This window comes from Hippopotamus amphibius, chromosome X, assembly GCF_030028045.1.
Source record: "Hippopotamus amphibius kiboko isolate mHipAmp2 chromosome X, mHipAmp2.hap2, whole genome shotgun sequence".
Taxonomy (NCBI): Eukaryota; Metazoa; Chordata; class Mammalia; order Artiodactyla; family Hippopotamidae; genus Hippopotamus; species Hippopotamus amphibius.
This window is the reverse complement of record NC_080203.1, coordinates 90,484,254-90,507,959: the sequence shown is the minus strand read 5'-3', so window position 1 is coordinate 90,507,959 and position 23,706 is coordinate 90,484,254. Positions and strand designations below refer to the sequence as shown.

General features: G+C 37.9%; 2 protein-coding genes across 14 annotated transcripts in view; one reads left to right on the top strand and one right to left on the bottom strand.

Annotated features, from left to right (window-relative positions):
• Positions 1-23,706, bottom strand: part of HUWE1 (HECT, UBA and WWE domain containing E3 ubiquitin protein ligase 1) — a 148,877-nt gene that overhangs the window by 98,258 nt on the left and 26,913 nt on the right. For all 13 annotated transcript variants that reach the window (XM_057717533.1, XM_057717537.1, XM_057717535.1 and 10 more), the window contains 4 exons: positions 18,541-18,609; positions 13,368-13,466; positions 12,586-12,792; positions 11,071-11,223 (listed from right to left, as the gene is read on the bottom strand). In XM_057717533.1, coding sequence (XP_057573516.1) covers positions 11,071-11,223; positions 12,586-12,792; positions 13,368-13,466; positions 18,541-18,585 — 504 coding nt within the window. In that variant the 5' untranslated portion in view covers positions 18,586-18,609. The remainder of the gene's footprint in view (positions 1-11,070; positions 11,224-12,585; positions 12,793-13,367; positions 13,467-18,540; positions 18,610-23,706) is intronic.
• Positions 15,157-15,348, top strand: LOC130841357 (cytochrome c oxidase subunit 7C, mitochondrial-like). Its single transcript, XM_057717546.1, has one exon. The coding sequence runs from the start codon at positions 15,157-15,159 to the stop codon at positions 15,346-15,348; it is 192 nt and encodes a 63-aa protein (XP_057573529.1).

Below are 23,706 nucleotides of genomic sequence, written 5' to 3'. Positions count from 1 at the left end.
AAACATACAACAAGGTGGAAACACAGCCCCACCCATAGGCAGACAAGTGTCACTGAGCTCTGCCCCCCAAATCGGATTAAAGTCTTACTGAGCTCTGCCCACCCAGCCCAACTCACCATCAGTCCCTACCATCAGGAAGCAAACACGAGCCTCCTAGACAGCTTGTTCAACAACAGGGCAGACAGCAGAATCAAGCAGTATCAGCAGTATTTCATCTTGTGGAACTGAAAACCACAGCCACAGAAAGACAGAGAAAATGAAAAGGCAAAAGACTTTGTACCAGATGAAGGGAAAAGATAAAAACCCAGAAAAACAACTAAATGAAGAGGAGATAGGCACACTTCCAGAAAAGAATTCAGAATAATGATGGTAAAGATGATCCAGGACGTTGAAAAAAGACTGGATGCAAAGATCGAAAAGTTGTAAGAAAAGTTTACCAAAGACCTAGAAGAATTAAAGAACAAACAAACAGAGATAAGTAACACAATAACGGAAATGAAAAATACACTAGAAGGAACCAACAGCAGATGAACTGAGGCAGAAGGGCGAATAAGTGAGCTGGAAGACAAAATGATGATAATCACTGATGCAGAAAAGAATAAAGAAAGAAGAATGAAAAGAACTGAAGACAGCCTAAGAGACCTCTGGGACGTTAAATGCACCAACATTTGCATTACAGGGGCCCCAGAGGGAAAAGAGAGAGAGAAAGGACTCGAGAAAATATTGGAGGAGATTATAGTCAAAAACTTCCCTAACATGGGAAAGGAAATAGCTACCCAAGTCCAGGAAACACAGAGAGTCCCAGGCAGGATAACCCCAAGGAGAAACACACCAAGACATATAGTAGTCAAACTGACAAAAATTAAAGACAGAGAAAAGGTATTAAAAGCAACAAGGGGAAAAAGGACAAATAACATACAAGGGAACTCCCATAAGGTTAACAGCTGATGTCTCAGCAGAAGCTCTGCAAGCAAGAAGGGAGTGGCACGATATACTTAAAGTGATGAAAGGGAAGAACCTACAACCAAGAATACTCTACCCAGCAAGGATCTCATTCAGATTCGACGGAGAAATCAAAAGCTTTACAGACAAGCAACAGCTAAGAGAATTCAGCATCACCAAACCAGCCCTACAACAAATGCTAAAGGAACTTCTCTAAGCAGGAAACATAAGAGAAGAAAAGGACCTACAAAAACAAAAACAAAACAATTAAGAAAATGGTAATAGGAACATACATATCGATAATTACCTTGAATGTAAATGGACTAAATGCACCAAACAAAAGACAGACTGGCTGAACGGATACAAAAACAAGACCCTTCCATATGCTGTCTACAAGAGACCCACTTCAGACCTAGGGACACATAAAGACTGAAAGTGAGGGGATGGAAAAAGATATTGCATGCAAATGGCAATCAAAAGAAAGCTGGAGTAGCAATAGTCACATCAGATAAAATAGACTTTAAAATAAAAAATGTTACAAGAGACAAGAAAGGACACTACATAATGATCAAGGGATCCATCCAAAAAGAGATAAACATTATAAATATATATGCACCCAATATAGGAGCACCTCAATACATAAGGCAAATGCTAACAACTATGAAAGAGGAAATCAACAGTAACACAATCATAATGGGGGACTTTAACACCCCACTTACACCAATGGACAGATCATCCACACAGAAAATTAATAAAGAAACACAAGCTTTAAATGACACAATAAATCAGCTGGATATAATAGATATCTATAGGACATTACATCCAAAAACAGCAGATTACATGTTCTTCTCAAGTGCACATGGAACATTCTCCAGGATAGATCACATTTTGGGTCACGAATAAAGCCTTGGTAAATTCAAGAAAATTGAAATCGTATCAAGCTTCCTTTCCAACCACAACGCTATGAGATTGGAAATCAATTACAGGAAAAAAACTGTAAAAAACACAAACACATGGAGGCTAAACAATACGCTGCTAAATAAGCAAGAGATCACTGAAGAAATCAAAGAGGAAATCAAAATGACAATGAAAACACAATGATCCAAAACCTATGGGATACAGCAAGGGCAGTTCTAAGAGGGAAGTTTATAGCGATACAATCCTACCTCAAGAAACAAGAAACATCCCAAATAAACAATCTAACCTTACACCTAAAGAAACTAGAGAAAGAAGAGCAAACAAAACCCAGTTAGTAGACAGAGAGAAATCATAAAGATCAGAGCAGAAATAAATGAAATAGAAACAAAGAAAACAATAGCAAAAATCAATAAAACTAACAGCTGGTTCTTTCAGAAGATAAATAAAATCGATAAACCTCTAGCAAGACTCATCAAGAAAAAGAGGGAGAGGACTCAAATCAATAAAATTAGAAATGAAACAGGAGAAGTTACAACGGACAGCACAGAAATAAAAAGCACAAAAAGAGACTACTACAAGCAACTATATGCCAATAAAATGGACAACGTGGATGAAATGGACAGATTCTTAGAAAGGTATAAGCTTCCAAGACTGAATCAGGAAGAAATAGAAAATATGAACAGACCAATCACAAGTAATGAAATTGAAACTGTGATTAAAAATCTCCCAACAAACAAAAGTCCAGGACCAGATGGATTCACAGGTGAATTCTATCAAACATTTAGAGAAGAGCTAACACCCATCCTTCTCAAACTCTTCCAAAAAATTGCAGAGGAATGAACACTACCAAACTCATTTTATGAGGCCACCATCACCCTGATACCAAAGATACTATCAAAAAAAGAAAACTACAGTCCAAAGATACTATCAAAAAAAGAAAACTACAGTCCAATATCACTGATAAATTTAGATGCAAAAATCCTCAACAAAATGCTAGCCAACAGAATCCAACAACACATTAAAAGGATCATCCACCATGATCAAGTGGGGTTTATCCCTGGAATGCAAGGATTCTTCAATATATGCAAATCAATCAATGTGATACACCATATAAATAAATTGAAGGATAAAAACCACATGATCATCTCAATAGATGCAGAAAAATCTTTTGACAAAATTCAACACCCATTTATGATAAAAACTCTCCAGAAGGTGGGCATAGAGGGAACCTACGTCAACATAATAAAGGCCATATATGACAAACCCACAGCAAACATCATTCTCAATGGGGAAAAACTGCAAGCATTCTCTCTAAGATCAGGAACAAGACAAGGATGTCCACTCTCACCACTACTATTCAACAGTTTTGGAAGTCCTTGCCACCGCAATCAGAGAAGAAAAAGAAATCACGGGAATCCAAATTGGAAAAGAAGAAGTAAAACTGTCACTGTTCGCAGATGACATGATACTACACATAAAAAATCCTACAGATACCACCAGAAAACTACTTGAGCTAATCAATGAATTTGGTAAAGTTGCAGGATACAAAATTAACACACAGAAATCTCTTGTATTTCTATACACTAACAATGAAAGTTCAGAAAGAGAAATTAAGGAAACAATCCATTTCACCACTGCAACAAAAAGAATAAAATACCTAGGAATAAACCTTACCAAGGAGGTAAAAGACCTGTACTCAGAAAACTATAAGACGCTAATGAAAGAAATCAAAGACGACACAAACAGATGCAGGGACATATCATGTTCTTGGATTGGAAGAATCAACATCGTGAAAATGACTATACTACCCAAAGCAATTTACAGATTCAATGTAATCCCGATCAAATTACCAGTGGCATTTTTCACAGAACTAGAATAAGAAATTTTACGATTTGTATGGAAACGCAAAAGACCCCGAATAGCCAAAGCAATCTTGAGAAGGAAAGACGGAGTTGGTGGAATCAGGCTTCCCAACTTCAGGCTATCCTCCAAGGCTACAGTGATCAAGACAGTATGGTACTGGCACAAAACCAGAAATACAGATCAATAGAACAGGATAGAAAGCCCAGAGATAAATTACAGTCAACTAATCTATGACAAAGGAGCCAAGGATATACAATCGAGAAAAGGCAGCCTCTTCAATAAGTGGTGTTGGGAAAATTGGTCAGCTACATGTAAAAAAGAATGAAATTAGAATTCTCTTTAACACCATATACAAAAATAAACTCAAAATGGATTAAAGACCTAAATATAAGGCCAGACACTATAAAACTCCTAGAGGAAAACATAGGAAGAATACTCTTCGACGTAAATAACAGCAAGATTTTTTTTTGATCCACCCCCTAGAGTAATGGAAATAAAAACCAAAAAAAATAGGTGGGACCTAATGAAACTTCAAAGTGTCTGCAAAGCAAAGGAAACTATAAGCAAGACGAAAAGACAACCCTCAGAATGGGAGAAAATATTTGCAAATGAATCAACAGACAAAGGATTAATCTCCAAAATATATAAACAGTTCACCCAGCTCAATATCAAGAAAACAAACAATCCAATCAAAACATGGACAGAAGACCTCAATAGGCATTTCTCCAAAGAAGACATACAGATGGCCAAGAGGCACATGAAAAGCTGCTCAACATCACTGATAATTAGAGTAAGGCAAATCAAAACTACAATGAGGTATCACCTCACACTGGTCAGAATGGGCATCATTAGAAAATCTACAAAGAGTATATGCTGTAGAGGGTGTGGAAAAAAGGGAACCCTCTTGCACTCTTGGTGGGTATGTAAATTGATACAGCCACTATGAAGGTTCCTTGCAAAACTAAAAATAGAACTACCATATGACCCAGCAATCCCACTACTGGGCACATACCCAGAGAACACCATCATTCAAAAAGACACATGCACTCCAATGTTCACTGCAGCACTGCCTACAATAGCCAGGGCATGGAAGCAACCTAAATGAATGGATAAAAAAGATGTGGTACATATATATATACATATTACTCAGCTGTAAAAAGCAATGAAACTGGGACATTTGTAGAGACATGGATGGTCCTAGAGACTCATACAAAGTGAGTCAAAGAGAAAAACAAATATCGTATATTAACACATATATGTGGAATATAGAAAAATGGTACAAATCAACCAGTCTGCAAGGCAGAAATAGAGACACAGATGTAGAGAACAAACATATGGACACCAAGTGGGGAAAGTGGGGAGGGGTGGGGGGCAATGAATTGGGAGATTTGGATACCAAATAGTACACTCTAAATATATGCAGTTTATTATATGTTAACTGTATCTCAATAAAAGTTCTTAAAAAAATGTAGGAGAAATTAATACTTTCTCAGATGAAACCTGACAGAGCTTGTTGCTAGTAGACCTGCCTATAAGAAATGCTAAAAGGGAGTCTTTCAGGTTGAAATGAAAGGACACACCAAAGTAACCTGACTCCATGTGAAGAAATTAAGAACACCAGTAAGTTAATTTCATAGGTAAATATAAAAGGCATTATTAATATATTTTTGGTTTCCAAATACTTTTTTCCTGTGTGTTTTAAAAAACAACAAAAAAAAGTAAATTCTACATCTGTGTTGATGGACACACAATATATAAAGATATAATTTGTGGCAACATAAAGTAGGAGGAAAGTGCTGTATAGGAGGAAAGTTTTTGTTGACTCTTAAAACTCATTTGGTATTAATTTGAACTAACCTTTCATTAATGAAGACGTTAGTTGTAATACACAGGGAAAACATTAATAACTAGACAAAAGACGAAACAAGAAAATAAAGACTTGAACATTAAATCAACTAGACCTAACAGATTTATACATATATACAGAACAATTCACCCAACAACAGCAGAATATACATTCTTCTCAAGTACATATAAAACAGTCTCCCATACAGACCATATGTTAGGCCACAAAACAAACTTGAAGAAACTTTCAAAAAAAAAAAAAGAATAAAATCATACAGAGTATCATATCCAACAACAATGAAAAGAAATTAGAAATCTGTAACAGAAGGAAATCTGGAAATTTCACCAACACATGGAAATTAAACAATATACTCTTAACAACCAATGGGTAAAAGAAGAAATCAAAAGGGAACTTGAGACAAATGATGAAAATACTTCATATCAAAACTTATGGGATACACTTACGGGATAAAGCAGTGCTTAGAGGGAAATTTACAGCTGTTATTTGTCTATATTTAAAAAAGAAATGGCCATCATCACAAAATCTAGAAACAACAAATTTTGGAGAGGGTGTGGAGAAAAGGGAACGCTCCTGCACTGTTGGTGGGAATGTAAGTTGGTACAGCCACTATGGAAAACAATTTGGAGGTTCCTTAAAAAACTACAACTAGAATTACCATATGATCCAGTAATCCCACTACTGGGCATATACCCAAAGAAAACCATAATCCCAAAAGAAACTTGTACCATAATGTTTACTGCAGCACTATTTACAATAGCCAGGACATGGAAGCAACCTAAATGCCCATCAACAAATGAATGGATAAAGAAGATGTGGCGTATATATACAATGGAATATTACTCAGCTATAAAAAGGGATGAGATGGAGCTATATGTAATGAGGTGGATAGACCTAGAGTCTGTCAGAGAGAGTGAAGTAAGTCAGAAAGAGAAAGACAAATATTGTATGCTAACTCACATATACGGAATCTAAAAATGGTACTGATGAACTCAGTGACAAGAACAAGGACGCAGGTGCAGAGAATGGACTGGAGACCTTGAGGTTTGGGAGGGGGCGCGGGGTGAAGGGGAAGCTAAGAGGAAGCGAGAGAGTAGCACAAACATATATATACTACCAACTGTAAAGTAGATAGCCAGTGGGAAGTTGTATAACAAAGGGAGTTCAACTCGAGGATGGAAGATGCCTTAGAGGACTGGGACGGGGAGGGTGGGGGGGACTTGAGGGAGGGTGGGGGGGGGAGTCAAGGGAGGGAGGGAATACGGGGATATGTGTATAAAAACAGATGATTGAACTTGGTGTACCCCCCCAAAAATAATAAATAAATAAATAAAATTTAAAAAAAAAGAAAAGAAGAAAGAAAGATCTCAAAGCAGTAACCTAACAGTCTACCTTAAGGAACTAGACAAAGAGCAGCAAACTAAACCCAAAGCAAACAGAAAGAAGGAAATAGTAAAATTGGAGCAGAGATAAATGAAACAAAATAGAAAGACAGAATCAGCTAAACCAAATTTAGTTCTTTGAAAACATCAACAAATATAGACAAACCTTTAGCATGCCCCCCTGCCCCCAATGTATGTTCTTGCTCTCTCATGCTTGTTCTTTTAAAATATACATATAGGAGGAACCAGTAAAATGGGAAAGATTTTAAGCCAGCTATTATGTTCATCTTCAATAACACCCAGAACAAGTTATTTGATCTCTCTGATCTTTACCTCAAAATTGAGCATATACACAGGGGTATACCTTGTTTCACTGTGCTTTGCAGACATCCCCCCCCCCTTTTTTTATTACAAACTGAAGGTTTGTGGCAACCCTGCATTGACCAAGTCTATTGGTTTTTTCATTTTTCCAACAGCATTTGCTCACTTCATGTCTCTGTGCCACATTTGGGTAATTCTTACAATATTTCAAACCCTTTCATCATTATTATATTTGTTATGACGATCTGTGATCAGTGACTGTTGTTACTATTGTCATTGCTTTGGTGTGCCACAAACCATGCCCATACAAGATGGCAAATTTAATGGAAAAAAAATGTGTGTTCTGACTGCTCCACTGACTGGTTATTCCCCCATCTCTCCCCTTCTCCTTGGGCCTCTCTGTTCCCTAAACACAACAATATTGAAATTAGGCCAATTAATAAAACCTGTAGGGGCCTCTAAGTATTCAAGTAAAAGGAACAGTTGCACGTCCTTCATGTTATATCAAAAGCTAAAAATGATTAAGCTTAGTGATTCTTACACGTTGGATCCATTTCTGGAAACTTTCCACTGTTGTTACCACACTATCTTTTTTAAATAAATAAATGTATGTATGTATGTATTGGCTGCATTGGGTCTTTGTTGCTGCACACGGGCTTTTTCTAGTTGCAGTGAGTGGGGGCCACTCCTCGTTGTGGTGCGTGGGCTCCTCACTGCAGTGGCTTCTCTTGTTTTGGAGCTCGGGTTCTAGGTGCATAGGCTTCAGTAGTTGCGGCACACGGGCTAAATAGTTGTGGCTCATGGGCTCCAGAGCACAGGCTCAGTAGTTGTGGCACACGTGCTTAGTTGCTCTGCGGCATATGGGATATTCTTGGACCAGGGATCAAACCCGTGTCCCCTGCATTGGCAGGCGGACTCCTAACCACTGTGCCACCTAGGAAGTCCCTACCACACTATTTTAATTTCTTGTAGCTTTATAAAAGAAAGCTTAATACCCAATAAGGAAAGTACTTCCTCATTCCATTTTCTATATTTTCTTGGCTATTTCCAGGACTTCCAGTGAAGTAACATGGAATTTGCTGAAAACTGTGAGGATAAGGGATATATAAATACTTGATGCCACATAGGGGTGACAGGTAAGTCAAACCAAGGATCTGAATTTGCAAGACGCAATAAGCTTGAAAGGCTATACATCTTCACAATTACTTTGTTTCTTCTGTTGTCACAACTAATTGTTTTAAAATACAACTACTATTACTGTCACTACTAAGTCTTTCTATCTTTTGTGAGCTAACAAAAATCAAGCACCTATGATAAAAAAGTTGTGGTAAGCTGGGATCCTTAAAAGACCATGTCAAGCCAAACTTGATTCATGAAGGTCTGTGATGTTGTGACATTTCTGAGATATTACCATTATTAAATATAAAGAAACATTTCTTACAAAATTATGTAAAGTTAATATGGGAACACATTGATGCTATATGTTAAGTAAATAAAGTAGGATATAAAGTTACCATGTGTTCAGCTATGTAAAGAAATGTGTTAAGACTAAGAAAATGTACCAAAATGCTAACAGTATATATATAATTATGATAAATTTTCTTCTGTACATTTCCAAAACTTTTAAATACTGAGCACCTATTTTTATTATGATGTTTGTTTTGCAGTCAACAAGATAAATCTACGGAATGTTTATGATTCCAGGGTACTTATTAGTTAGTACTACTCAGAATAACTAGTTCTTTGTCCTTTTAATTATGCACATATATCACTTTCTCAACTACTATGTGAGCTTTTTAAAGAAAAGACATTCAGCACAGAGTTAGTCATATACTTCTTGAATGTTACTAAGTGCAAGATTTGGATGTGGATTCAAGGAGCTTACAACCAGGTTGGAATAAAAACCATGCTCAGCCAACTCAAGAAACAGCAGATATCACATTTCACACTTTATCAGGAGTTAAAAGCCCATGGGCTTTTCCTAAAAATAATGTAACTTCTGAATCTCATCATCCTCACCTACTCTTAGAGTTACCATATGATCCTGGCAATTAAGTAGACACCCAATAAATAACATTTATATCAACATGGCATATTTGACACCACCTCACTTGATGGGATTTGCTAAAGAACAGGTATATATTCAGACATCAGGGAAAAGGTCTTGATGCCTTTGGAATGGAACTGTAAGAACCTGGTAAGGTTTTAAAACTTTGCCCAAAAGGCTAGACTAGACGAATGGTTCTCAAAGTATGATTCCTGGACCAGCAGCCTCAACATCACCTGGAAACTTGTTAGCAATGCATATTACCGGGCTTTGCCCTACGCCTACTGAATCAGAAAGAGTTGATGAGACGAAGCGAGAGAGTAGCACAGACATATATATACTACCAACTGTAAAATAGCCAGTGGGAAGTTGTTGTATAACAAAGGGAGTTCAGCTCCAGGATGGAAGATGCCTTAGAGGACTGGGACGGGGAGGGTGGGGGGGACTCGAGGGAGGGTGGGGGGGGGAGTCAAGGGAGGGAGGGAATACAGGGATATGTGTATAAAAACAGATGATTGAACTTGGTGTACCCCCCCAAAAATAATAAATAAATAAATAAAAAAGTGTGTGTGTGTGGGGGGGGGCGGTGATGGTGGGGGGAACTGAGGTAAAGGGGTGGAGCGGGGGGGAGACTAATCTAAGCTTTAATAAATCCATTCTTTCTCATGCATGCTCGAGTTTGCGGACCAGTGTCCTAGACCCTCACAAACCCCAACTAACTGGATTTAACTGATTCAAGTCTTCTTGGGAAACTTCTATTACATTTGCAGTTCACTAACATCTGTGCATATTCACAACTGGCGCACATCACTGGGTTAACTGAGTCACTAAAAACTATCACGAGAAAATGGTTAAAAATAATCTCATATTCACAAATCCAAGAAAATATGCTCAAATTTTAAGGCAGGCTCCATTTGGATGAATATTAGATGATTAACATTCTCTTTATACTTTCCTATACATCCTAGAATTTTTACAATACACGTTACATTTATAATCATACAAAAACAATTTTTAAGTAATCATGCACCTAAAAATAGCCTGAAACTTGAGTTGTATGACTTGTGAGGAAACCATTTATTACTCAGCTTTTAAAAAGTTAGCCCTACCAATTTTCTTCCAAGAAAGCTTTCTAGAAATGGCTACCTCTCTGAAACTTGAGTATATATTATCAATTTGCCTCTAGGAACATTGGACAATAGTTTGACCAAACTGAACTTTAACATGAGCATTTTTGCCTTCAATTAACAATTACTACCACCATCACAGACCAATTACTAAGCACAGCACTAAGAACCCTACATTTTATTTTATTCCGAAAATACTCTTAAGGTAGATAAAACTAAATTCTCAGATGAGAAAACTGATATCAGAGCTAATACAGCAGGCCAAGACTCAAAATCCAGATCTTTTATTGCAACTAGTATTTCCCTCCAAGTAGAATCTGATTCTAAACTTTCTTTCCAGAAGATAAGGGGCCATTTCTGAAAAAAGAGATTCTCTTTGTGAGCAGTGATTCATGAAATCCCTCAAAATTACATCATAAAATTAAGAACACTTCCTAGGATGTTTTTTTGGAACTTAGCTAAATGGGCCCCCATAGTTCTACTCAATTAAGGTCAGTAAAGTTAACTTAGGGATTCCTATCCATTTTGACACTGCAAGAAACACCTGTGAAAAGGAATAATAGGGTCCAACTTTTGTGCCCTTCCAACTCTTCACCCACAACTCACCTCTGCCAAATGCTGTAGCCGGGTTAGCAGTGGGGTTCTCTTGTCAGATCCAAGACGTGTAATATAATTTGATCTTTTGCTAAATACATACAGAAGGTTGAGGACTGCCAGCACCACTTGCATATCAGAGGAAGCCAATAAAGTTGTCAAATGCTACAGGGGACAAAAAAAGGGAGGGGGGCAAGTTCATGGTATTAGGCATAAAAGACCTTGAAAACTTGAAATGCCAATGGAGTAATAGATTTACCAACATTTACAAAGCTATCAAGAAGTTTAACAATACAAAAAAATTTATAAATATCTGAGCACCTACAACATGCAACCTTATGCCCAAGAAGCTTACAATCTGGCAGCAAGCCAGAAAGTCCAATTTAAGTTTAAAAAAAAATGTGAACAATAGTTCAAAGTTACACAGGCACCTCCACGGGAAGAAACAGATTATAAAAGAGACAAATTTTAATACATAGCAGAACTCAAGAACATTAAGTCTCCAACTAGACTAAAAGTAGACTAAAATAATTTTATGTTCCTTCTGTATCATTTACAACAAATATAAAATTGGAATTAATTAAAATACAGGGTTCTTCATATAGAAACTGAAAATAACAACAGCTGGTGGCACTCATGACTGTTACAATACAGCTCATGTAGCAATAACTCAAGAGTGACTATTTTTGCTTTTTAACACAATCAAAATTCACCAATATATTGAAACATTTGGTTAGTGTTAAAATCAGTATGTAACTTAGCTGGAAATGAACCAAAGTATTTCTGGTTGCTGATTATCCAGATTTGCTGATTTCCTTTTGTAGCTTATCTATTTCATCTTTAACAGACTGCTTAGCCATTCCTTACTTAAAACTGCAGGTGCTAAGCCTTCAATTCAGTTATTCCACTTCTCTTTTTAAGCCATTTATTTTCTACCTATTTGTTCTGATTCTGATTCTGTTTCTTTAATGGAGACTTAGGAAAAGTAACACATAACAGAGCACTAAATCAGCAGTGATAAAAACTCTAAAGCTAGGCTAAATGAGGAGAGTTTCTTCTTATACTGATTTTTGACCAATTCAAAAGTTCACTAATTCCTGTGCCCACTTTAAGAATACATAGCATGTTATTAATATACATTTTGGGGAGAGGGGGAGAAGAGACTGACACTAAAACTTAGGAGAGCAGCAGTGCAATAATGTGTCAAGGAAATCAAATTATGTCTAATATTTTAAAAGTAATTTGGGGCTGCTCTGATAACCTGGGACAAAGATCAATTCCTGCAAATTCCCAAGAATACTTCAATACATGTATTACATTCTCATTAATTTCTTGAATCTTAAAAGGCAAGGTGAAGTGTGAAGGGCATCTTTAGCCAAGAAATATCCTACCATTGTTTTTGACGTTGAAAACATCAGAACTCCATAATGAAAAGAAAAGAATCATCAGAAAGAAGAACAATTTCCTTATTCTGGACATGAACAATTCTGGCTGAGAACAGATCACATAGGCTTGAACCTCTCCTACCTCTATGGAACTATATAGATGCCGGGAAAAGCTGTACTCAATGAGCAAGGCTGTGAAGTTCAACACAGCCAAGAGAAGCATTTTCAGTTGTTCTCTTTCTGGCCTATCACACACGAGCATCCATGACATATTCTCCACTGTCTGTCCAGCGTCTGCCAGAATTCCATCGAAGCGGTCCAACAGATCCACCCAGTGATATAACTCGCACTAGAGAGGGGAAGAGAAAGAGGGAGATATAAGAGTATCTATGAGATATTCATCTTTGAAACCTATGAGAAAGATCATACTCTGAGCCACATGGACTTGAGTTCATTGTTATATTCATCAAAACATATATGTGCTAACACCAGGAGACACTACAAAAGCCCTATACCTAGGTCTTCAGAGGGAGAATTCTGGCTACACTTTGAGGTCTAAAAACACAAGGATTTTCCCTGCCAGAATCCATTTTATCTGAATTGCTCATTTTTAGAGTCATTTAAAGAAGTCTTTTAAACTAAAAATAAAAATCCTGAGACTATCTCAAACTCATATTGTCAGTCAAACTAAAAGAATTTTGTGGTTGAGATTCATCATCACCTGTATAAACATTCTTCAACCTCAGGCAGCAAAATTTTCCTTTTACATTTCTTTCAAAATTTCCTTGGCAACCATTCACAGGCTAAAAATTACCAGTTTACCGGTCTAGAGCTGTGCCAGACACACACTAAATGCCTATTAAGTAATTGCTGAATGAGGCTACCTCACTGTGGTTTCTCTTTTGGGAGCATGGGTTTACATACCTTTCCAATGTTCCATGTTTTGATCTGCTGCAGTTCCAAAAGGAGTTGCTCATCATTACAAACTTTGAGTTTGTCTATTAAGGCTCTGCAGTCTGCAGGCTGAGAAAAACAAACAGCTATTCACAAAAGGGTGTTTTGGAGTATGAGGGAGACACAATGAGGAAGAATAGGGGGGAAAAACGCCCTTAAGTCAACTTACTCAGCAATTTAACTTTTGATAGAATGCACTCCTTAAGAAAAGTGGAAATTTGCCAGACAATCACTTGAGATTTATATGGAAATCTTTTAATGAAACAACACATCTGTGTATTTCTTTAAAACCTGGATGAACTTGTAGATGTAGACAAACCACTTGGAAGGGTACAAAAAGAAATAAAGGAAACAAGCTAAATGTCAATAAAAACAAAATGAAGGAATCTGTATCATGGTCTGAAAGTTAACCAGAATGCCTGAAGAAATGTTCAGTTAGAGGAACACTGAGGAGCCCTAGTGAATTCAAAGGTGAAGGGTAGCACTGGTTATATTTTTCTGCAACATTAAACCATCCAATTCTAGGAGGCAAACAGCTTCTGAACTGTGTAAAACTAGGACTCCATTCTTACTTGGGGTTTCCATTTCCATATATTGCTGCTCTGTTTTACTGATGAAAGGGCTGTTTGCCGGTAACAAGGTGTGGATTCAGAGTTCATGGTAAGTTTCTGAAAGTGGAGCGGGTGGTGGAGGGGATAGGGACTGGGACAGAGAAACGTCTATTAATGGATGGCAGCTGAAAGTGATTACAAATTTGCTCTTTAACTCTGTAAAACAGTATGGTATCCTAGGAATGGGCCTAGATTTGGAACCAAACAAATCTGGGCTCAGTGTTTAGCTTGATATTTACTAAGTTGTTTGATCATGAGCAAATCCAACCTCTTAGCCACAGTTTTCTTACCAGGAAAAAAGACCTAAGAACTACCTCGGAAATGTGAAGCTCAAGTGTTTGCACATACATAAAGCACTTATCTCACATAACAGGTGAGATAAGTGCTAAATATTGAGAGACAGCATACTGTTACAAAGAGCATGGGCTTTAGAATCAGGTAGTTGGTAAGCTACCTCTCTGAATCTCAGTACCCTCTTCTGCAAAATGAACCAACATGACCTATTTATCCAGCAATGTTGTGAGATTTAAACTAGGGGCATTTTCAGCAGCCAAAGGGAACGTGGACAATAGGGGCTTAAGGGCAATTTTTTTTTTAAGCTAAGTCTGAAACCTTTTCTCTCTATAAAGTAAGCATTATTAAGAGCTATCTCAAATTTCTGTGGTAATTAAAGGCATGTAAAATTCTTGGCAAAAACCTTCCACAAACCAGACCTGCACTTTTTCTTCCTCTCCTTGAAGTCATACAGGTTGAAGGAGAGGTAGTGAAGCACTACAAACAGATAATATGGGAATGTGAACCACCTGTTCATGCAGTTCACTTGTGCTTTCTGGACCTACTTGGGCCTACTATCAAATATATCACTTCAATTTCTAATGGATTGCAACTATGCAGATTCAATTTTATCATTCTGTGGGTTAGATAACACCCAGTTCATGACAAACATTTGGGTCCTGCAATCATTTGGTATCTCATAATCAGGCATTCAGTCTTTATCAAGGTCCAGTAGCAAGCCAGAGGCTGCTTTTCTGAATATAGCTGTTGGCGACACAAAGGAACAAGGTCGTGAGGAAAGGAGTGCTTGCTGTGCTGCCGCCATTTTTTTGGCCTTCAGTCTCTGCGCCTTTTGCAGGGTTTCCAACAGCATTATGCTGAGACAAAGCATCCGGAGGTTCACAACCTCTGTGGTCCATAGGAGCCACTATGAGGAGTGTCCAGGGAAGAATTTACTGTTTTCAGTGGAAAACAAGTGGCGGTTACTAGCTATGATGACTTTGTACTTTGGGTCTGGATTTACTGCACTTTTCTTTATAGTAAGACACCAACTGCTTAAAAAATAATCCATGAGACACATATGAAAAGAAGCATTTTAAAATGTGCAATCTCTTTGAAAAAAAGGATCAAACTCTTGAACTCAGCATCCTAGATATGTTTGTAAATAAACCTATGGCATAAATCCTTAATGCCTCTTCTCTGAAATATGGAACATGAAAAAAAAAAAAAAAAGAGAGAGAGAAGAAAAAAGAATAGCTGTTGGCAGAGCATAGCATGGCCAAACTCTACCCCCTACCCCCTAGGTCTTAAGCTGTGATTCTCCTACTGGGGCTTGCCAGAGGCATCATATAGCATCTTTGGCTAACACTTAAGTCAGACACCTGGATCTACTAGGCCATAATGTCCACGGAGTAGGGCAGCTTACATCATAACCTGAACCTTCTGCAGAATCTTTTCTAGATCCAAACATTACTATCACTTTATTTTTTAAGAACTTTTATTGAGATACAATTGACATACAGTAAACTGCATGTATTTAAAGTGTAAAATTTGATATTTTTCTTATTAGCCAAACATTACTATCACTTTAGAAGTTATCCAGTAAATGGATCAAAACAGCATGCCTAAGTGTGATATATGCTGGCTCCAAAATCCAAAGAGGCACCCCATACACTATTACTCTTTCTTCATGGTGTGTGGTACAAGGCGCAGACACGTCTCTCACTTTAGAAGGGAAATCTTGATATTTCCCAGACCTTTGGACCCCTAGAAAATTTCCTGACATGTCAGGCCCTCAACCTTCAAAGGGTACTCTCTGGCACATGTATGTCTAAGGCATCTACAGTGCTTGTGCTTTCTGCTCACAAGCCCCAGTTAGCATAATAGCATCAACTTAATGTACCAGTACGATGTTGCTTTATCAGGAGTATCAAGATCCCTATGTACCTTGCAGTTTGCAAAATGCACCAGGGACAAAAGTGTATCTTTACTGTCTTGACCCTGATACATAAATGCAAACTGAGTGTGATTTTTCTTACTCATGGTAATGCAAAAGAAAGCACTTGCCAGTTCAATGGCTGCATACAAGCTGCCATGGTTTATATTGATTTGCTCCAATAAATATGTCAAATCCAGGGAAAAAATCCTTTGCACAGCCGCCAATACATAAAGTGATCAATAAACGTCTTTTTGTGCAGCCACTATGGAAAACCATATGGAGGTTCCTCAAAAAATTAAAAACAGAACTACCATATGATCCACTTTGGGGTGTTCATCTAAAGAAAATGAAAACACTAACTTGAAAGGGTATATGAACCCCCCATGTTCACTGCAGCATTATTTATAATAGCCAAGATATGGGAACACCCTAAGTGTCCATTGACAGATGAATGGATAAAGATGCGGTACATATATACAATGAAATGCTATTCCACCATTAAAAAGGAATAAAATCTTGTCATTTGTGACAATATGAATGAACCTTGAGGACATTATGCTAAGTGAAATAAGTCAGAGAAAGACAAAATACCACAGAATCTTACATATGTAATTAAAAAAAAAAAACAACAACAACAAAAGAAACCTGAGCTCATAGATATAAAGAATAGACTGGTGGCTGCCAGAGGTGGTAGGTGGATGAAATGAGTAAAGGGGGCCAAAAGGCAAATAAATAAATTAAATGTCTTTCTTAAAAATAATACCTAGTATTGATCACAGTATGGGAAATTGGGTATGCTGCCTGAGGAAAATAGACATCTTCAAGCCTTAAAAATGTACATAGTCAATGATCTAAAATAATTCCATTTCCAGGAGTTTATCCTAAGTAATTTTCTAGTAGCTATCAACAGTCATGAGCCAGGAATTTGTACATAAGTGTGACTCCAAGAACAAATCTGTAACAATCTACTAGATAAAAGAAAAAGAAACTGAATTTCTCTATCTACAAGGTTGAATTATCGTGGAAGTTAAATGACTTCAGCCAAGTTTTCTTTTTGCTCTTCTGTTTCCAAAAAATTTGAGTATATAATTGTCAAAAATTCTAGATGCCAAAACATATCAAAAACAAGATGAAAAGGAAATGAACAGGTATGTAAAATGAATATACTCAATATGTATGGCATTCAGTCAGAAACTGATGTTCCGATGTCAAACACAAAATAAAATAGCACGAGCAGACAATTGATAGAAGGCCAATAAATGTGAAAATATATGTATTAAGGCATGCAAATCAGAACAGTGAAAATATTTTTTTCTCCACCCGTTAACAGAAATTTAAAAGATAATCTGCAATGCTGGAGAGGATGTATGAAGACAGTACTTCTCATACTTATTAGTATAACACTGAATGAAAAGGGCAGGAGAACTGACCATGCAATAATCTTTTAAAGATTGGAACAAATATCAATAGTGATACCCGTCGGTGATACTCGCCAGGTAATTTTTAAAAAGCCAAGTGGCCTGTATTTAGAAAATGAGCTAATTAATTATGCACCAGATACTTTGTTGAGCAGCTGCCTCACATTAAGGAGGGAGGAATTATCAACTCCATTTTATAGCTGTGGAAACCAGGCAAGTTAATAAACTCTCAGACACAAAAATCTAGTAAGATTCAAACTCATGTCTGATTCCAAAGCTTGTGCTCCTTGAACTACAGCACATGGGGTCTACAAGAGTGTCATAACAACACAATACTTTCTTAATTTCAGAATGCACTTTAAGTGAGCCAACAGAATATTGGACAGAGAAGCTGGGATTTCTACTGTTGACATAGGATCAACTGACATGTTCACCCAATACACAGGTTAGTACAGGTTAAGCTGAATTGTATGATTAAGAATCAGTAATAAAGAAAGCTACAACACTGGCCTCACAAGAAACCTAGTAAGAAAGGTGTTACCACCTTAATTTTCTAGACAACAAAATTGAGAAAGATCCCGCAAATACAGACAGAATTTGAATCCACACTTGCTCTTTCCATTATACCATTCTGCTTTTCAATGCACAGGAAAAGCAGTCAGACAGCCTACTTCAGGTACACACAACTACAAACTGTTCAGTGCTCACTCTCCACTGATCACTAGCTTATTCACTTTTTTAACCAAAGGAAATTCAAAAGAAAATTTGTTTCAAAACAAGTTGCTGTTTTACTGTGCTGTGTGTATATAAGTGATGATATATTTGGAAGATCAATATGAGTGAACTGACTGCAAAGATCTTTTTCTGATATGAAAAAAATAGGCAAACTTTTGGATACTTACAGCCTCAGTAGGTGTCTTTTTCAGTTTAGTCCTGTCTACTTTCATGTTTTCGATTTTCTGTTTTATGATCTGAAAAGAAAATTCCCCCAAAAGTGAGAACTTAAAGTTGCAAACTTGAGCTCTACATGCTTGGAGATAGACAATATAGAATAAAGAGCATTCAAAAACACTTAAGATTGGAGTTACAATGCAGGCCAACTCAGAGGCACAGATATGAGGTAGGGAAGGGTAAAGAATCTCTCCAGATAAAACTAGTCCATATTCTTGTTACACAAGCTTATAACCACTATAAGCCTAAATTAAAATGCCCCCCGCCCCCATACTTGGAAATAAGAGTAAAACATTTTTAACACACCTCAGGATGGAAAAATTCACCATATCCTGCAGTTTTCTAGAAAACTTAGCAATTCCACTTCTGGGAATTTACCCAAAGAAAATCATAAGAATGTATATAAATATTTAATCATAAGAATCCATACTGCATGACCATGCATAATAATGAAGAACTGAAAAGGATCAAATATCCAAAATACGACTGGTTTAAAACAGACTACTACACAGCTGTTAAAAACACTGCACACAATTATATAACAGCAAAGACGTTCATGGTGAAATAAAAAGGTTACAAAACAGAATAAATAGTATAAACCCATGTCTAAAGAAAACAGTTTAGAAGGGGTATGCGTCAAAATGTTAACTCAATCTAACCAAAAGGATTATGTATGATTGTTTTACCTGTGCTTTTCTGCATCTTTTACTGTTTTAATCAATAAAAATATAGTGTCATAAGAACAAAGGAAACAACATACTTTTATTTTTTTTAAGCTCTTTATTGGAATATATCTGCTTTACACTCTTGCACCAGCTTTTGAGGTACACCAAAGTGAATCAGCTGTACTTACACATATATCCCCATATCCCCTCCCTCCCACGACTCCCTCCCTCGCTCCCTGTCCTGGCCATCTAAGGGATCGCCCATCATCAAGTTGATCTCCTTTTGTTATACAGCAAATTCCCACTAGCTATCTATTTTACAGTTGGTAGTGTATATATGTCTATGCTACTCTCTCGCTTCATCCCAGCTTCCCCTTTGTACCCCCCCAGCCCCATGTCCTCAAGTCCATTCTCTACTTCTGTATCTCCACTCTTGCCCTGTCACTGGGTTCATCAGTACCATTTCTTCAGATTCCATATTATGAGTTAGCACATGGTATTTGTTTTTCTCTTTCTGGCTTACTTCACTCTGTATGACAGTCTCTAGGTCTATCCACCTCATTACATATAGTTCGATTTCATTCCTTTTTATGGCATATACCCAGAGAAAACCATAATTCAAAAAGAAACAGGTACCATAATGCTCATTGCAGCACTATTTACAATAGCCAGGACATGGAAGCACCCTAAATGCCCATCAACAGATGAATGGATAAAGAAGATGCGGCACATATACACAATGGAATATTACTCAGCCGTAAAAGGGAATGAAATTTAGTTCCTCTTCATTAGCTGCATGGCCCCTGGGGCTTAGCTGTGGTTTCAGCCCTATTTCTGTGTGTGGGCCTCCCACCGGCATCTGGTCCTGAGGCTACCCAGGAGCATGTGTGCACACCCAGGCAGGTGGGGGCCGAGGCGGGACAGGCGGGTCACAGGAGCCCGTTCAGCTGGGAGCCCCTCCCGGTGTCTGTGGAGGCAAAGGCCAGTGCGCGGGGAAGGCGGCTGCACTGGCGGCCCCGCCCCTTGCTTATCACCACTCAGCGATGGCGCCCTGCGTCTCTGGCAGCCTGGGCTTCTTCCACAAACACTCCCAGTTGTGGAACTCCTTACTCCCGTCCCTTCAGGCTGTCTCTTCACAGCCAACAGCTGTCCGATGCCTGGGTCTGCTCTCCAACTCCTACGTTCCAGCTTCCAGCCCCGTCCGTCCCAGCAGACACACGTCTCAGCTGGCGCGTGCAGGGCTGTGGCGTGGACCGCCCGTGTAGCTCTCACTCTGTCCTGCCTGCCACAGACCAGTGGCTGCGCTCTCCTCTGAGCCCCCGAAGCTCCCCTTCTGACCCAGCTGATCTTCCCACCGGGGAAGGGGCTTCCTCGGCTGTGGGAACCCCTTCTCTTCTTCAGCTCCCCACCTGGGGTGCAGGTCCCATCCTGTTTCCTCTTTGCTTTTCTTCTTTCTTCCATCCTACCCATTTGCACAGGGATTTTTCTTGTGCTTTTAGCTGTCTGAGGTCCTCTGCTAGTGCTCAGCAGGTGCTCTGTGAGAAATGTTCCATTTGTAAATGTATTCCTTTTTTTAAAAATTTTATTTATTATTTTTTGGGGGTACACCAAGTTCAATCATCTGTTTTTATACACATATCCCCATATTCCCACCCTCCCTCGACTCCCCCTCTACCCTCCCTCGAGTCCCCCCCACCCTCCCCGTCCCAGTCCTCTGAGGCATCTTCCATCTTTTACTGTTTTAATCAATAAAAATATAGTGCCATAAGAACAAAGGAAACAACATACTTTTATTTTTTTAAATTAGAAAATGAGGTATAAGACTCCCGCTAGAAATGTCCTGAGCACAGAACACAATCACTTTACTAAGGTCCTTTAAGATGTTCTGGTCAAGGCACAGGAAGAAATAAAGGTTTCCCCCGTTAGCAACTAGCACATATGCAAAGGAAGAGAGAGGTGAACTGCAGGGCTCTTTACTTCTAATAATGTATTTGCTATACAGCAGTTACTGGGGGTCAATGTCCCTCCTCCAAGAAGGCTGGCATAATATAAAGCTAACCAAGCATAAGTATAAATTTTAGGCAGCTTTTGGTCTAGAGTTAGTCCAAAATGCTCAGTATTTTGGAAATAACGTGTATTTGTCTGTATGGCTGGCATCCATTCAACCAATGGTGCAAAATCCAGAATATGTTCTAAAATGTTGCTATAGGGATCATCCCTGAAGAAAAAAAGTGTTTTCCCTCTAAAGTTCACATTTAGGGTATGTGATTCCAGATTACTTTAAAAAAAATTACCTCAGCATCTAATAAAAAATAAGCAAAATGCCTTCTGCCAACAACTTCCAAATATCTAAAATGAGGCCAAACGGGGTTCTGGCAACAATCTGATCCATGTAATGGAAACTATAAGTGAGCTACTTGCACACTTACTCTCAGGTTTACTTTGTCTCACAAAACCTCACACCCATTACTTAGAGCAAGTGGCTGTCCCACCACTGTGGCTGTAGTCATTTGTGGGAGGCTATTATACTGCCTCAGCTACAGGAAGTAGCAGTCAGCCCCAACACCATACAACCCAAATCACTGAGAGCTCTCCCTCCAAAATTAGGACCAAAGTAAGGAGGCCTGTTCTTACCAGTTTTATTCAACATAGTGTTGGAAGGTCTAGTCACTGAAATAAGGTAAAAAAGGGAAGTTAACAGGTATATAGATCAGAAAGGAAGAAACAAAACTGTCCTTATTTGCAGGTAAACAAAGGATTATCTAAGTATAAGATTCCAAAGAATCCACAAAAAACCTGAGAGAACAAACGATCTCAGCAAAGTTGTAGGACACAAGATAAACATACACAAATCAATCATATTTCTGTATACTAGCAACAGACATGTGGACTCCAAACTTAAAACTTTTTACAACACTGCTCTTAACTGCTCCAAAAACATCTGAAATACTTAGGTGTAAATATATCAAAGCATGTACAGGCCTTGTATGCTAAAAACCACAAAACTGTTGATTTAGAAAATCAAGACCTAAAAATATGAAGAGATATACTATGTTCATGGACTAAGAAAGACACAACATACAAAAGAAAGGAACTACAATAGCTAAAACAATTTTTTTTGTTTTTAATTGAGTACAATTTATATATAGTACAGCAAACAGATCTAAAGTATATACTTAAAAGATTTTGAAAGAGAGAGGGAATCACTCTACCCAATTTTAAGACATACACACACACGCACACAGCTACAGTAGTCAAGACTGTATACGTAGTAATAGAGGAGGGATACACACGTATGCCAATGGACCAGAACAGAGAACGAAGAAACCGACCCACACAAATATGCCCAACTGATTTTTGATAAAGGTGAAAAAGCGAGACAATCGAAGGATATTTTTATCAACAAATGGTGCCAGATTAAGTAGACATCTATAGGCAAAAAGATGAACTCTGACCTCAGTCTCATATTTTATATAAAAATTAAATCAAAATGGATCACGTGGCAAGGATGTGCAGAAAAGGGAAGTCTTGTGCACTGTTGGTGGGAATGTAAACTGGTGCAGCCACTGTGGAAAACAGTATGGAAGTTCCACACAAAATGAAAAATATGATCTAGCAATTCCACTTCTGGATATTTATCCAGAGGTAACGAAAAAACTAACTTGAAAAGATATATGAACCCCCATGTTTACTGCAGCATTATTTACAATAGCTAAGACATGGAAACAACCTAAGTGTCCAGTGATGGATGAAGAAAATGTGGCTGTAGATAAAATGTACACCACATTTTATCAGTTTATATATATATATTAAAGATACATAAAACGTAATATTATTCACTCTTACAAAAAAAGAAGGAAATCTTGTCAACTGTGATAACATGAATGGAGGGCATTATCTCGAGGGCATTATGCTAAGTGAAATAAGCCAGACAGAGAAAAGACAAATTCTGTATGATCTCCCTTATATGTGGAATCTCAAACAAACCCCCCAAAAACAAAAATTCAAAACTTACAGATACAGGAAACAGACTGGTTTTTGCCAGAGGCGAGGTTGTGGGGGGTGGGGGTGGGGTGGGGTGGTGATGAAATAGACGAAGGTAGTCAAAAGGCACAAACTTCCAGTTACGAAACAAAGAAGTCATATGGATATAACGTGCAGCATGATGCCTATAGGTAATGCTGTATTGTGTATTTGAAAGTTGCTAAGAGTAGATCTTAAGAGTTCTTATCACAAGAAAAAAATTGTAACTATGGTGATGGGTGTTAACTAGGCTTGTGATCATTTCACGATATATACAAATACGGAATCATTATGTTGTACACCTGAAACTAATATAATGTTAAACGTCAATTACATCTCAAAAAAAAAAAGGATCATGGACTTAAATGTAAAACTATAAAATCTACTGGGAGAAAATACCTGCAAACCACATATATATACTATCTAAAA